At 30.3% G+C, this 17,298-nt stretch overlaps 1 protein-coding gene across 2 annotated transcripts in view; it reads left to right on the top strand.

Moving 5' to 3' along the window:
• LOC118194213 (V-type proton ATPase 116 kDa subunit a 1-like) overlaps window positions 1–17,298 on the top strand; it is an 80,224-nt gene that overhangs the window by 5,059 nt on the left and 57,867 nt on the right. Inside the window, exons 2-5 of one of the 2 annotated variants that reach the window (XM_035365432.2) lie at window positions 1,899–1,977; window positions 2,052–2,149; window positions 6,825–6,953; window positions 16,831–16,916. In XM_035365432.2, the coding sequence (XP_035221323.1) occupies window positions 1,899–1,977; window positions 2,052–2,149; window positions 6,825–6,953; window positions 16,831–16,916 (392 nt within the window). Of the gene's footprint in view, window positions 1–1,898; window positions 1,978–2,051; window positions 2,150–6,824; window positions 6,954–16,809; window positions 16,917–17,298 lie in introns of both variants that reach the window. The other variant, XM_035365431.2, reaches the window with a different exon arrangement.

Below are 17,298 nucleotides of genomic sequence, written 5' to 3'. Positions count from 1 at the left end.
GCAAACCAAACACCTATCTCTCTTCGACTATTTTCCCTGTGTGATATTTTTGCTTACCTAATTTACTTTGTATTTCTATAATCATGCCCTCCCCACCCAACATGACATCTTCTTCAAGCATAACTCCGTGCACATCTCCCTATAAAAACTCTTCCAATTTGTTACGATATTTTTAGTAGTACCTAACTCTGATCATAACCACATATATGTAACTCTGAAAACACCACACATGTTCAATTTACTCTTCATAAACCATGAATCCTTTCAAAGAGACCTTGTAATTTGATGCGTATATTCATCTCCTGTAACTATGCATTCATTCAAAATCATCTATACAGTTCTTCTGCTCTGCCAGTTTCCTATTCGTTTCAAAAATCGGACATTTATAAAGACATTGCAATGAACATTTTCTCCATACACCACTTAATCATGCTTTTTTGACCCTTTTGCTCCAACTGGTAAAAAAGGTCCAAATTTAGATAATCAGCCATACTGCAGGAAGCACCAAGATCAGGCACACTCATTATTGATCAAAATGTTATTTGAACAAAAGAATTCTTTTCTGTATTTTGAGCATTTATAGTGATAAATTTTAAAACATTCATTCAATATTTTCAGTCATTTGATAAATTTAAATAATGTATTTTGAGGAGCTAACTCAAGTAACTACATTTTGAGGTTCCCCTTGGATTATTGCCAAGTTGTTGTTTCATTTATGGTAACCTGAGTATTTTACGGTGTATGTTTTGAAAACTCTATCATGATGTGATTGGTAAGATCCTATCTTTAAGTGAATGCTGAATTTGAATGTTGGGAGAATATTTCTCAGGGCTTATTTTTGTGTTGGATGTTGGTTAGGAAGTGCATTGCTTATTTTGTGCTTTACGTTGTAAAATGGCTGCCAGGGGTAAAATTAACCTGAAGTGTCTGTATGGTTTGGAACAAAGGAAAAAGAAAGTATTTATTGACTGGTGTTTAATTAAAGGTTCAATCATAATTCAGCAGAATTTCTTAACTGGAACAATGATCATATCTGATTGCTGGAAGTCATACGATTGTCTTTCTGAGAATGGCGTCACTCACCTCTCGGTAAATTATGCAGTGAAATTTAAGGATTCGGAAACCAGAGCTCATATCAACACTATCGAAGGTATGCGAGTTGTAATAAAAAGGGATTTTTGAAAGAAATGCCTCTAACTGTCTGGCATTATGGATAAAATTTTTTATTCTTATTTTTGTGAATTTGTGTGCCAACGACAGTATACAGATTCTAGTTCAGATAATTTTAAGTAGTTTTTGAATGCTGTTAAGGAATTCTGTTTGCCACACACTGAAGACACAGAAATTTCTAAATAAAGTCAAAATTTCTTTTTGTACTGTGCAGATTAGATAACATACATTTCCGTTTTTATGTTATTTCCCTATTTTATTTTGATTTAAAATGCAGTTTGTTGTGATTATAATTTTTTCATGTTTTAATGCATTATGTTTTGGACACCATTTTACTTCGGAGGACATTGCAGATAAACAGGAATGGTGCCAAAAAAATCGCCAGTTTTCGCCTGAAATATATTTTTCCCGTTAACTCATATTAAATGTTAACAGTAGCACACAAACATACAATAAAGTAGGTTTAAAAAAAGCCTTGCTCAGTAACGTTATAAGCCTAACATTACAACTAAATTAAAATATAATTTTAATTTTCTTCAAATATGAAGCTATAATATAATTATAACTTTTTTCTAGAAAGAGGCATAGACACTATTATGTCAGAAAAAAGCATGTTCAAGCACAAACGTTCTTCTAGGATTGAGCCAATATTTTAAAATCCATATCTTTAATAAATATACTTGCTTAAACAACGTACTTGCTGAGCACAAAATTTTTGTTACTTTTAGCTGAATCCCGATGTTAATGCCTTTCAACGAAAGTTTGTGAATGAAGTTAGGAGGTGTGATGAGATGGAGAGAAAATTAAGTAAGAAAATAACTTTATTTGTTCATTATTTGTTTTATATGAGAAAACTGGCAGTTAAACTATTTTTTATTTAGGATTTCTTGAAAAAGAGATCAAGAAAGATGGCATTGCAATGATGAGTTTTGGTGACAATCCAGAAGCTCCACAACCCAGGGAAATGATTGACTTAGAGGTAAGGGGAAAACTTGTTTATTAATCAAATTTATGTTCAAATAATACTTTTAGTTCAATAAAACATAATTTTAATATACCATTTTTATAAGTACTCCAAAAACTAAATTGCCGTAATTGCTGTGCTGAGAATAACGACTAACTTGTCAATTCAAATTTTTTCGTTTTCACTAACCTCTCTGTTACCTTCTTCATGTCTTTATCAATTTTTTGCAGCAATTCCACTTTTTGTTTGATGGACATCGAAACATACTTTTGTTTTGTAGATCCTTTGGGAGCTCCAGCATCGGAAATTCTATTTGACATAATCGGAAGTTCAAGTTTACTTTTATAAAATTGCTCTTACAGTCTGCAAAAAATAATAATACGGATCCAATTTGAAGATTAAGGAACAACGCAATCATCAACATTAACTGAAATAGATAATTAGATAATTTTAGCTTATACCGTCCGTTACACATTGAACGCGCACGCGAAAACGTATTCTGCGCTTGTGCACACGCATATGTGCAGTTGTAAAGCACGCGTAAATGCCTATGCGCATGCGCAGAAAGTTTTTAGCTTTGAGGTCCGGATTATGGGTGTCCAAATTAACAACTTTTGACTGTATATGTATATATAGAATCTCATCTGACCGAATGTATTTGGTAATTTAGATGCTATATGGAAAGCAACAGGGTACTTACATATTATCGCAACTACCTCAGTAGGAGTCGCCAAAGTTTCAAAATAGGTTAAATTCTGTTAACCTCATGCAGGCAAACATGAAAACTATAAATATTAAATTTCTGACATCGCTATTTTTATATGCTTTCTTTTTTGCTGAATTGAAAGTTCCAATGGCTTTTATAGAGAAATTATGATACTTTTTATCTTAAACATAATTTTCACATTCTTGCTTGTGATATTTGTCTGTAATATAAGAAAGAAGGGTGAAATTTTTGTAGCAATACAGTATATTCAGTATTTTGCCACAGAATGGCTGAAGAAATAATGGTTTGAATCTTTTTTAAAAGCGATCACTATGAAACTTCCACCACAACAAGCACAAAAACCCATATTACGTTAAGAACCAGCTCCAGCACATAACCATGAAATATCCTGCTTATGACCTAATACAAGTATCTGTAAAGTTTTGTTAGAAATTCATTAAACTTTTTAGAATATGTTCTTTTATGAGGACAACATTCATACCTTTTTCTTGCCTAAATTTTTTAGTATAGAAAGCTTTAACCGCTATCCTATTATTTCCTTCTAATTTCAGTCAAAATTTCTAAAGGTTAGTCATCGTTTTAGTCTCTTCAGTTGTTGCAGTCGTGACATCAAATGGTTCTCATTTTAGTACCTTATATGAGCACCTTTTATTTAAAGCAATATGTTTCATTAAAATTTTAAATTCCCACTAGTGAGCAAATGGATAAGACGCTGGTAACACTGTCATCCTACTTACCAGGATTTTCCCTATGTGTAATGACGTGAATACAAAAAAGTTCACCTTAGAAATCCTCTACAAAGACACTTCTTCCATTAGACAGCCCTAGAGTGCTTTGCTGTAATTAATACAAACTTTAAACGTTATCTAAGTGTAGAAAATACATAAGTGATGACATGAGATCTTCTGAGTTTGATATCAGATGGTAAGGAGATATTGGTATGGAGATTTATTTTCTTGAGTGTTATGAAGGTTTAAGTGATGGGATGGAAATATAAAATTGAATTTTCAGTACTTTTCCATTTTTGCCGCAGCCGATAATGTTGCCAATAATGGTACAACTGATTGCAAATGGCATATCCTCGCTGGTAACGTTTTATGCCTCATTTTCAAAACATGTCGCAGCCTTTTCTTATCAGATTGATTGTTTCTTTCAACATTGGCATAGCATTACATAGAATTTTTACCCAGATAGTTCAATTTTATGCCCTAAGGCCATTCGCTATCATTAAGTCAATTAGGATGCAATCACACCGCTCACCTGAAGGCGAAAATATAGTAAAGGCAAAGTCAAGGGTTAAATTCATCAATTCTAATGAGAATATGCTAGCTAAGTAAAGCACTGTGGTTTTACATAATTTCTGAGTAAGCTATTTGTACGAATTGAAATAATTGAAATATATGAATTCTTGCATTTAAACTTGTATTTTAAGTTAAAATTTAACTTGAAATTAATGTAGATAATTACTGAGAGAATTAGATTTTTATAGCATAGTTTATGTGAGATGAGATCACTTGGGGTCACGTGATATGAACCGGCGAATCATCTTGTTGAACCATGAAAGCATAATAAATTCTTAATGTCTTTTTACAAAATTTTAAATGATATTAAAATGTTTGTGCCTTCAAAATAAGAACTAACATTTGTTAACATTTTATATATATACTGTATATTTTCACCAATAAAGTCTGCTTGGCATGATTTGCGCCGGCGAAACAGAAAAGTATCGAATTTTCATAAGTGGACTGATATGCTCTTACTTCATAATGACTTTCCTCCTAATCATACAGCAGATAATTTCTCTAGAGTAAAAAACAAACAAAATTGAGGACAAATATTTAAATGTCACATGAACGTGTTATCAAAAGTGGTCTGTACAAAAAAATTTTCAAAGAAACTACCAGTACTTAGCATCTGTACAAAGCCACATCTGGGGGGGGGGAAATGGCTGAAGGCTTTTAAACATAATCTGGTAGCAATGTGATTGAAATAATTAATGCACAAATGAAAACTTCAGATAGACCCATTCTACTTATTCTGCAGGTCACGTTCATGAAATATTCATATTGAAAGCTTTTTTTTCCCCTCCTGATAGATCATGTCTTGCATTTTATAAACAGAGGAAAATAATTAAAATGAATCACAAAATTTATTAGTAAGTATTGAAACTAAGGGCTTTATCTTGAAAATAGCAAAGGAATTGGCAGTCTTGAAAAGAGTAAAATAACTGGCAAAGAAAATTAGGTGAAAAATGTGAGAGTTTTTAACTAGAAACAAAGTTTTATAGTTTCTTGCTTTTAATTTTTAGCACGCATGTCAAAACTTCATTTTTCTCAAAGTAATTTGCTTATAGTTTTTGGGGGAATTTATGGCTTCAACTGTTTAATAAACAGCTTTAAGACAGCAAATTGCTTTAAGGTAATCTATGAGTAAAACAGTGTGCAGCCTTATGAGTAAGTTGCACTCGAAACCACTGTTCATACCCTGAATTTGTTTGTAAAATATTATTAGGTTCTCTATGAGTATCTCCTTATGATGTTTATGAGATAAGAGCTAAAAATACTATCCAAAGAACAATTAAAAATAGTAAAACAAATTAATGACACATTTTAAATGGCCTTGTCCCTAATGACCTACTTAATTGAAGTATCATATGCATGCCAAATTTGCCAATTTTGTTGCTAGATAATGTCTTTATTCTGGTAATATTAGATTTGTAGTTCGTTATTATGGCTGGTTCATAATAGTGAAGTTGTGCATGATGCCAAGTTTGAGCAGTTCTCTCTCTCTCCCTTTTTTCTTTTTTCCTTTTTTAAAGCAAAAACTGATTGCTGCATATAGGGAGCAGCAAAGTAAGTGATCTCTGATTTGTCGCCCAATCTTCCTGCAAAATCACCAATCATTAACAATTAATTTTGCATAAACCTAACATGTGAAAAACTGTACCATTTTAAAAAATAGTAACACACCCCGAAAATTGCCATCAGCTTTTTCTGTAGCATCTATTACTTCTTTTATATTAAAAAAATTAACTGTAACCCATGTGTATATGTTTATATATATATAGAATAGTAAAGTTACATTAAATTTAAATAATTCTCTTGCGACATTGAATTTAACAAATATTCTCTGTTCATATAAAGTTAAGAAATTTTTAATTGCAAAAATAACAATAAGATTAATTATTGCTATGAACTAATTTACAATATCATTTAAATTCTAAGAGCATATGTAAAGTGCTTGTATCTAAAACCATGAATAAAATATATAATATTCCAAAAAATTAATCTCAATAATTTTTTTAAGGAATTTTAAAGACCAAATTAAATTGCATAAGTGAATAAAAATTATTGAGCAGGCACGAGACAGACTTATCAAGCAGGAAAATTCCTTAAAAAAATTATATATTTTTTCCATGGTTTTAGATATGTGTTTTTAATTTACATATGCTCTTAGAATTTAAATGGTATTGTAAACTAGTTCACAGCAGTAATTAATTTTATTTTTGCACTTAAAAATTTCCTAATTAAATTTAAAATTTATAGTAGCTTTATATGGATAGAGAATATTTGTTAAATTCAAATTTGCACATATGATTATATATATGAGGGAGTCGGAGTTGGTCATTTTCCCTACCGACTCCACAGCCCTGTTCAAAATTCATGTGTGAATTACTAAAAGTTTTCTGTGCGTAACTAATATAGTGGCAGAAGTTTTTCATAAAATGTATTTATTAAATTTATTATCAAAATAATATATCTGTGTAAATGTTTTTTTGTTTGATTAGTAACTTATGAAACCAAATGATAACATTAAAGATATTTGGTAATATATCCATTTAGAATTTTTTCCCAAGCTTAAATTTAATATGTTAAGAATTTGATTTACACTCTTACATACATGGCTTAATTTTATTATGTTATGTTAAGAAAGATTTATTAATCATCTCGTATTTTAATGCAGGCTACTTTTGAAAAATTAGAAAATGAATTACGTGAAGTAAATACAAATGCAGAGGCTTTAAAGAAAACTTATTTAGAATTGACTGAATTGAAACATATTTTAAGGAAAACTCAGCAGTTCTTTGATGAGGTAATTTCACATTTTATTATATCTCTTTTGAATTTTAATTTAATGCAGTATATTTTCTTTATATTTATTTTGTCTTTAAACTAATTTTACCTGTGTGTATGTACACAAAGTATCGATTACCATAAAGGTAATGTCCAGCAATGGGTTTACTATAAGTTGTATTGCTCGAAAAAAAAAAAAAAAAAAAAAAAAAAAAATTGCCAAAATTCGTGCAACCATCTACCAAAGTAGCACCTTATTGATGTTAGGAAGATCTATAATTCTGTTCATTTTTTGCATTACATCACTTTTATAGTAACGGCATTTATCATCCACATACCCTGGAAAATTGCCAGATCTCTGAAGTTTTGCCATTCAGTGAGGCATGGGATTTTAAATTTATTTTCAATTTGGAACATTACATTTTAATTGATAATTTAAAAGAAATGTTCATTCAGTCAGCATGTGTTCTTTTGTTCTGAAGGTATGCTTGAACATTCATAATTAATTTAGACACGTTTTAATAAATAAATTAATAATTTTTAAGTGGTATTTAATTTATAAAGCATACAAAGTCATTTATTTTTATTTAAATGCTGCATAATAGTTATTTAATTTATTGTAATTTTATTTTAATGCTGTAATATTATGCAGGAGCAAAGTTCCTGGCTTACTTTTTTTAACTTACATTTTTATAATTTTTCGTTTTATATAGTTAAAAAGCTTAAATATTTATTTGTATTTAAAAGAATATTATTGTGCCATTGTAAAAATAATCACAATAACAATAAGTTAAATATTATGAAGGTTATTGGTTTAGTGGTAAATACTTGCATCAGTTTTGTCTTGCTTTTCATTTCGCTTTGTAATTGGTATTTGGAGATTCAGTTTCATAGCTTTTAATAATATTTTAATAATGTGTGGAAATAAACTAAACTGCTTTAACAATATTATCTTGTAGTGGCATGTCTTAGAAAAAGAAATTTTTTAAAAATTTATAAAGAGCTCTTTCTTGCAGTTTAATAACTTTTTTTTAATAACAGACTGCACACAATAGTTCCTCTGCTAAATTAAAAGTGATAAATTTTTTATTAAGGTATATATCTAATACATTGATTTATGAAAATCCTAATATCCAATTCCTAGGTTTGTTATGCAGTTAACTGTGGTCATGTGATGTGTGACAGACGCTATTGAAATTAATATAGCATCTTGAAAATATTGAGTTTTAACAAGGTTCCTGCCACTACAAATATCATCTGCACAAACAGTTTGCATTGTTCCACAGGGTTCGTACAGTCCTTAAGAGTCCTTAAAAGTCCTTAAATTTTTTGGAACCGATTTTTGGTCCTTAAAAGTCCTTAATTTTGGCCAAAATCAGTAGGAGGTCCTTAATTTTAATCATCTGAAATTTCTGTCTGTTTTTACAACTACCATTTTGAGTGTGAATTAGCATTTTGAAGAAATTTTATTGGTGATTCAATGATGTGTATGGTTATCTTTTGAATGGGTTCATGGGTTATAATTTGTTTTTATTTTTAATATAAATGACGGGATACTCGAGTTTCTAAGCAAGAAGTGAAACAAGCATTTCAAAATCCATTTATTGTAATAAAAAGCTCTTAAACAATTTTCGCTTTTGGTAATGTGAATTCTTTTATCAAATTGGTTCTAAATTTGGTGACTTGTCAACATTTTGGCGATTTTAAGACCAGTTTCTATAGAAAATTTTTAATTCTGAAATCAGAATTTTTGACGATTTTTTTTGAAAAAACATCATAACTTTGATAAATAACATTAAAATAAAACATGTTTATTTTCTGCTGTCATATTATAAAGTTTTATTTTGGGAACTTATTATACAATATTTTGAATCTGAAAAATAAACAATGTATAATGCTATAAAGCATAATTTACGAAACAACTCTTAGCAGAAGCAAAATTCTATGTAATTAATAAAAAATATCTTCTTTTTAATTTTTTCATAGTAAGCGTTTTTCCCATGTAATTGTCTCGGAATATTCAAAATTCTCAGAATATGCATCAGTTTCATCTATAAAAGTAATTTTACACTTTTCCCTTTTTTTTTTTTTTTTCTGCAAAATATTTCTGGCTTTTTGCTGTTACAGAATTGGGATAATTTTTCTTTAGTATTTTTGACATTGCAACTTGGAAAGTTTAGAAGGATTTGAAAGCAAGATTTATAGACCCACAATTCTAGAAGATTCGAGAAATATGTGACAAAGTGAAAAATGTCTTCATGGTTTCAACGCGTAATGGATGTATTTTACAGAATGTTTGCAATGAATTTCTTACTTTTTGGTGAACGTCTGGAAGAACAATGAAGACACGAATAATATTTGAGTGTTTTATTCCTGATACTAGAATCTTTTTCTTAACATGTTTATCTTCCCTTTATTTTCTCTACTTTTCACTAGACACAAGCATGGAAAATATCAAAAATGCTTCTAATCGTATCACTTGGGCAGGCATTATAGAAAGGGATTTTTTTTAATTAATAAAAAAAATTGAAAACTTACAATTTAAAAGATCCATTTAATATGTTTGAATGCATCATACACATTTTCCCTTTTGATGCAATCTCTGTGGATCCTAAATTCGAGTGCATAGTGCCTTTCTAAATTCTGCTTCCAATGCCTGTCTAAATTCTAAAAGTTTTGTCATTTGTAGATTTTGTTGTTTGGTATGTCACTAAATTCTAAAAATTCTGCCACATCAGCTCTGTAACTGGCCTTTACCATATATATATTTCATATTTCTTCTGAATTCCATATTACTAAAGAAATTAAATTATTCACTTTTTCTATACATTCTAAATGCATTTAGTTATTTTAGAAAAACAGAAATCCTTAATTAAATCCAAAAGTTCTAAAATGAAAAAGAAACATGCTGAAGAAAGAAACTGAATACATAAAGAAAATTATTCTTCAAAGATATGTGCAGTTATTATTATGTAAATTACGCAATTGTTTATGATTTCAGCCTTTACTATAATTTTCCATTTCTGTTTCCTCATATGATAGAGTTACTGAGCCAGATTAAATTAAAATTAAATTGTATAATTTCTTACCACTAGTCCAACTTTTTAGTTTGAATTTGACTGTTCTTGTTTAATTACGTCACCGTGAGATATAATTGACTTTGTTAGCATCATAACATGCATTTATGTTTGTTCTAAGTTCTTTTCAAATAAGAAGCTTATTTAAACCTTTGTCCGATATTGTAGTTACTTTCAGACATAGTGATAATTTGCTTCACGTCTATTGAGGGTTTTGGATTATTTAACTTTTATCAGATCAAGTAAACCCTCATAGGTACATTGTGGAGAGGTTGACAAATTAGGAGATAAAGCACGCAGAAACTAGCGAGAGCATTGGTTTTGCATATTGAGACAAATCTCTAATTATTGTTAGAAAATATGTTTAAAGAGAAGGAAATCAGTATAAACTAGCCAAAATGTTTGGGAAGGCTTCAAATTAAAATGACTGATAAATATTTTGTTGAGTGTTGTTGTTACAAAACATAAATGTTTTGTAGCCTTTAATGTGTAATTATTCTAATATCGTTTAAGAATCAGTGTCATAAATAACATGTACTACTGCCACCACCACTCGTGAACAAAGCTCAGATTGCGTCAATTTACGAGTGTTAGAGAAAAAACTCAATCAGGATGTTGGGGTTTTAATTTTTGAAATAAATAGTTAAAAATACTTTGCTTCTTTGTGTACCACCTATTTTTTCTTGCGTACCACCGGTTGAGAACCTCTGCTTTAGACTGACCAAGTATGTGACAAAATAAGACATAAAAAAATTGACATAAAGCTAACTATTAGTAAAACGTAAACGTCGCTTATTTTCTTTCAAATATGTCCAACCTATTATAAATGCTACTTGTAAAATATTTAACGCTACTTGATAAACTGCATGAAGTTTATTCTCAAACTTATTAATAATTGTTAATTAATTTACGTTTGGCAATAATGCATACTACTTATGGATCTATTTTATTTTTAGGATGGTATTAGAAAAGTGAAATTCAGGCATAGAATAAAATTTTTAATTGAATTTAATCAGTTCCTATTTGCTCATAGGTCCTTAATTTTTTCATTAATGGTCCTTAAAAGTCCTTAATTTCCGTGTGCAGAAATGTGTACGAACCCTGTTCTATTTAATCATATTTTCTCAAATGATTTTTTATCATTTGAAAGAAAGAGAGTTGCTTTAGCTTTGTGTGAAATTTGTAAAAAAAAATATCATTATCATTAAGTACAAGGTGTCTGAAATGGAACTGCCACATTACTAGATTAGAACCATCATTTACTTCCAGTTATATTTCAAAAAGTCTACAGAATGTCACCAAATCATGTATACAGCTTTAGGTACTAATGTTGCATTATATGACACTGTGAAGTTTTGGTACCGAAAGTTCAGAAACTAGGACTGTGATATTCAGCAAGCAGAGCACTCTGCCTGGCGTACTGATGTTGAAGAGGCCCGTCTGTAAGAACTTGTGGAAGAAGGTCAGTATGCAACCACTCAAGAGCTTGCTAAGGAGTTAGACGTTAGGGCCATGTCCATTAGTTGGGCTATGCGTCGCATAAACTTGAACATACACGTTAAGTCGCTGAGCTGACTCAAGCAGATAAAGACAGATGTGTTCAGGTGTGCACTAATATACTCTAATATCAACACAAGGACGAAATTCTAGACCGGATCATTACTTGTGTTGAAAAGTGGATTTATCTCAACAACAGAGGCCAAAAAGGGGGTTGGTCTGCGCCCAATGAGCCCATTTGCAGCATCGCAAAGCATAATTTGGCTGGCAAAAAGATCATGCTTTGTATCTGGTGAGATTGCCATAGTGTCTGGAAATTCCCAAGTGATTCACCAAGAGTGTCTGGAGAAAAAGTAAAACTCATGACAGTAAAATGTACAGTGAGATGCTAGTCCATGTTGACAGTGCTATCAAGAAAAAATGTCAAACTGAGTTCCGGCATAAAAAGGTAATGTTTCCATCAAAATAATGCAAGATCACATGTGTCTGCATTCACCTGTTGGACTCCATACAGACTTGAGTATTGCCACACCTACCATATAACCCCAACATTGCTCCCTTCGGACTTCCAACATTTTCACACCTGCAACTACATCTTGTTGGCGCTATCATCCATTCTGCACAGGACGCCCAAAGTGTGGTTGATCTATTTTTGGACTTGCAGCCACCAAGTTTCTGGGCCGAAGGCTTTGAAAAACTGCCAAAATGTTGACAGAAAATTCTAGATTTGGGTGATGATTATTACACGTACTAAAGATACTGCTTTCATTTTTTTTCCCCTAACTTTATAAAGAATGTTTTTTGATATTTCACGTTCATGGACTTTGAATACAGTGATTGCTCTCTGAGACAACTATCTTGATTCCAGATCATTTTATTATTTTGTAGAGTTGGTTTTCATAGAAACTGAGTTTCAATAACTCTCTGTGTTTATGTTCTCCAAAATGCTGAGGAAAGTCATTTTTCAGTCACAGTGAAAGGTTTTTTTCAGTATATTTTCAACTTGCACCTTGTTGTAGATTTAAAATAAATATCTAAAGCAGGCTTCAGCAACCTAGACTCATGGCTGAACGAATGACCCATTTCAAGTGACCCACTTGAGTTCCAAAATTAAAGCACAGTATATAAAACATAAATAAGAAATGAACACTTGAAGAATACATAAAAAAATAAACCAAAAATGGATAATAACCATAATATTTTTATTTGATTACAAAGTTGCTGTAATAAACATACATTAAAATAACATTTGTAACATAATTTCAAGGAGAAAGATAAATTTAGCAAAGCCAATCATGATTTGTATTAAAAAAATGATTTTGCTATTTTGTCTGCATTTAATTAAACTTAATTAAAGTGAGTAAATATTTTCAGTAGTAAAATTTATTTTAAATAAGAATAGGAGTAGCTTAACTTCCGAAAATTCAGATGCTTGAATTTGTCTTAAGACTGCTAACTATAAGTCAGACTTCACTAAACTGCTGTCGCATGTTCAGTTAGCATCAAGGGAGCCATTGATATCGAAGAGAAAAATAAAGTTCATTCAGTTATATCTGTCAGCTTGTGTAATAATATTTATAACTATAATTTTTATTTTAATGCTGATTATAATTATTTTCTCAATAAAATTTATTTTGTAATTTACCAAGAAAGACTCTTTTTAAAATGAAAAGTATCACTGACCCGAAACTTCTTAGTACAGTACAAAGTCTGAAATCCAGACTCGTCGGGACTTCAGCGATTCCGGATTTGGGATTTTTCCAGATAATAGATCATCAGTTTAAATCTAGTAAGACGGCACATAGAAATTATAAAATTAAAAATATGAAATCGTGATTTATGAAGTAATGAAGTATTTATGATCTAAAGGGTATCAAAGTTTACAAAAAAATCTTAATATTTATTTGTTTTACTTTATTAAACATTTATTTCAATGTAAAATGTTTTAAGTTACTTCTTTTTTTGTGCTAATACTTTCTCTTTAATTCTGTAGACAGAAAATCTCTTGTTTAGTTACATTGTTGAAGTCCTGTAACTGCTGTTTCGAGAATTCCAACTAACTTGTCAATCGAAATTTTCTCATTTTCAGTAACTTCTCTGTCACTATCAGTAGCGATATTTTCTGGATCTAGAACCATACTACAGATTTCTTCATTCATTAATTGATTGATGATTGAGAAACATTGTCATCATAATGAAAAACTTCTTTTATATCATCTTCATTTATTACCGCTTTTCTACATTAACATAAGTTTCTAATAGGTTTTGCTTTGCTTCTGAATGCACAATTTGAAAATTTTCACCTTTATTTTGTGATATTAGAAAACATTTAAAGTTTAATAACCATCATCAAATTTACCTATCTTCACTATACATATTTGGCTATGCTTCATGAGCTTGGCGACTAATGACAAGTTGTTCTGTTAAAGTTTATGTTGCTTCTATCACGCATTGAGACAATTAAGCCTGAATTGTATTAGTTTAATTAATTATTATAATTATGTCTATTTCTTGCATATGTTTAAGGCTTATCAAAGCTCTGAATAAATAAATTCTCCCATAAGCTTTATTGAGGCCCAGCGCTAGTTATCTTATCGCCTGTAGATCCTAAATTCTTCGATTCGGCACGACCATACGAGCCCTGGCCTTGGTTCTGTGTTTATGTGAATAAAAAATCAATTATTCTTAATTCAAATAGCCTTAAATGTAATCTTTGAGTCTATGAGTATCATCAACAAAATCTATTTTTAGCATATGGAAAGAAATGTTTGGTAAACCTTTCTCGTCAACATTTTTTAGCCCATTTAACTGAAATCTGTAATAATCGCCAAGCATAATGTCAACATAAAAGGTTACCATACTCCTTTAGTATTCAATTACTAACATAAAAAAATTATTTAGGCATTGCTACATGAGTCATTGCTTGAGTTGTCATGTTTTCATAAACATGCAGGAATGAAAGGAAAAGTATAATAAATAATGATTCGCCAGGTTGGTGTCAGATCAATGATGTATCTGTGTGGAATGTTTTGGTTTGAGATGTGTGCCAAGCAAATATGCACCAGCGGAGCCAAATTACTGATCCTACAAATTTATGCTAAAATGATTGTTTCTTCCGTAACAAGGTATTTTATGTAGTGTCGAAAGTGAGATTAAGAATTGAGACTCTCCAGATGTTTTATTATGTGCAGAGGGGGAAATCAAATGCACATGCAAAAAGCCTACAAGAAAAATTTTGTTGATGGTTTTGAGGTCCGGATTTTAGATCATTCCGGGTAATGAACGTCCGGATTTCGGACTTTGCACTGTACACACATTTTAGTTGATTTTGACCAACAGCCAAAGAACAGTTGCCAAAGCCTGATCTAAAGTATTCCAACTGACTAGTAGTCAAGTTGATGAAATCATAAAACACTGGCAGTTCATCTTAGGGTTTGTTCCCAGTTGTTGTAAGATGGTCATGTGCAGTTTTCTAGTATAAATTGAAGTAATTTCTCATAGAATGTGTTTCTCCCTGTAAACAGAAAAGCCTAAAATGGGATAATCCGATAATTCAGTCCAAAGACTTCGAAAATGATTTTTTTTATAAATTCCTACTATTAGCTCACACTCTCACAATATCTTGTTCAGATTTTCAATCATTAATATTTTTATTCACTTAAGTTCAAATGCATGTTTTTAATCAAGTGAATGACACTTGATGTTAATACAGTTTTTTCACATATTAAAGATAATTAAAATTTAAAATTTCACATATTATCACATATTAAGATTTACAAATAATGACACATAATAAGTCACAATAAATACTTATAAATAATGACCGTTTATTAGAAATTCTCACGTGCTGTAAAAATTAATTTATAACAACTTATAAATAATAGTACATGACTCATAAATGGGATTGTAATATTTAACAAAAATAAGTTTCGGCATTAAGACAGAGTTCTAACGATTTTTAAAGTGTATGGAATTAAAGAAGTTATTGTAGTTTTATAGATTTGGATGAAGCGGATGCAATGTCTCATTATGTAGCAAAAATTCTAGTCCCATTATGTTGAAATTTTTTTTTTATATTTAAAAAATATTGTTAAATATTTCTTTATATTTAAAAAATTTTTTAATAATTAATTTTTTTATATTACTTGTTTTGCATTGAAATCATCTGTCCTATCATAGCAAAATTAATTCGGCTTTTGTTAGGAGAAAATTTACATAATGTGAGTGAATTATGTAAGCCTTCATTATTATCTGTAGGGTATGTATAAATGTAAATGGGAATCATTAAGATACAATAACACGTTGAACAAATATTAATTTAGAAGTCAAACAACAAAAATCAGCATTATATTTTCAAATTTTTGCAGGACTAGTTTCGATGGTTTTACCAAAGCATCATCCTCAGCTGCAAAAGCGCAAATGAATGAGATAGGATATAATGATTAGATGCCAACAGATGGCACCAGTAGCTTGTGTCTTGTTCTGGCTTTCTTACCTTATCTAATCATTATATCCTAACTCGTTCATTTGCGCTTTGCAGCTGAGGATGATGGTTCGATAAAACCATTGAAACTAGTCCTGCGAAAATTTGAAAATATAATGCTGATTTTTGTTGTTTGACTTCTAAATTTGTAAATGAGAAATTTGTAAATGAATGAGATAGGATATAATGATTAGATGGCACCAGCAGCTTGTGTCTTGTTCTGGCTTTCGTACCTTATCTAATCATTATATCCTATCTCGTTCATTTGCACTTTTGCTGCTGAGGATGATGGTTCAGTAAAACCATTGAAACTAGTTCTGCGAAAATTTGAAAATATAATGCTGATTTTTGTTGTTTGACTTCTAAATTTGTAAATGGGAATAGTTGAAAATTAATGCGCAGTTTTTGCAACTCTGACAAATGATTGGTTAGGTTTAGAAGAAATTGATGCTTATATCATCTCTAAAACATAATCTGACCATTCCAATTTTTAATTTACCTAGATATTCATATCTTTTCTGCATGATTGCAGTACCATTTTGATTTGTGGTGTTTTTATATTAATATAACAGATTATTTTGCATGTATTGTTGTTAGATTTAGAAGGGGCCTTTCGTATTTTTTCAAAATTTCATACATATTTTGTTTTTTATCCTGAGTACACATTTTTAAGCTTAACACTTGTTTTAATTTTATTTGGCTGTACTTATAATTTCCTGTTTGTTTTGCTTTTTTAAACTTTGTTACAGTACTGCATGTTATTTTCCTCTTGGTTTATGGCCCCGATTGCATGTAATTATGTAGAATTTGCTTAATAGGCAGAATTTCATCATGTGCAGATGCACGATCCCAGTATGCAAGAAGAAAGTGTTACACTACTTGGAGAAGAAGGTCTACGATCTGGTGGACAAGCATTGAAATTAGGGTAAGTTGCATTTTGATTACATTCTGTGTATTGTGATATGAATAAATGCTGTGTTGTAATATGAACAAATGCTGTGTATTATTAAGATCATAAATGTATGGGCATTTTTACATTAGAATGCCATTGTGTGATGCTTGTGATTATTCACTTAGACTTTTCCCTCCTAGCTTAAGTAGCAAAATTATTATTACTATTATTATTTTTTTTTAAGTTGGGAAAAGTATCAGTAATAAATAAATTTTTTTAATAATATTTCAATTTCTCTTCTCCCCTTTTATTTTGTTGTTGCTTAATTCTAAACTCTTTTCAGTTGATTCAAATGGATTTCATCATTTTGAGAATTTCTAAAATGATGTTATGTTAATGATGTTATGTTAAAGTT

This window comes from Stegodyphus dumicola, chromosome 1 (assembly GCF_044657685.1).
Source record: "Stegodyphus dumicola isolate Sdum_Otavi_A_Nest chromosome 1, ASM4465768v1".
Taxonomy (NCBI): domain Eukaryota; kingdom Metazoa; phylum Arthropoda; class Arachnida; order Araneae; family Eresidae; genus Stegodyphus; species Stegodyphus dumicola.
The sequence above is the reverse complement of the archived record's forward strand: the minus strand, read 5'-3'. Positions and strand labels throughout refer to the sequence as shown.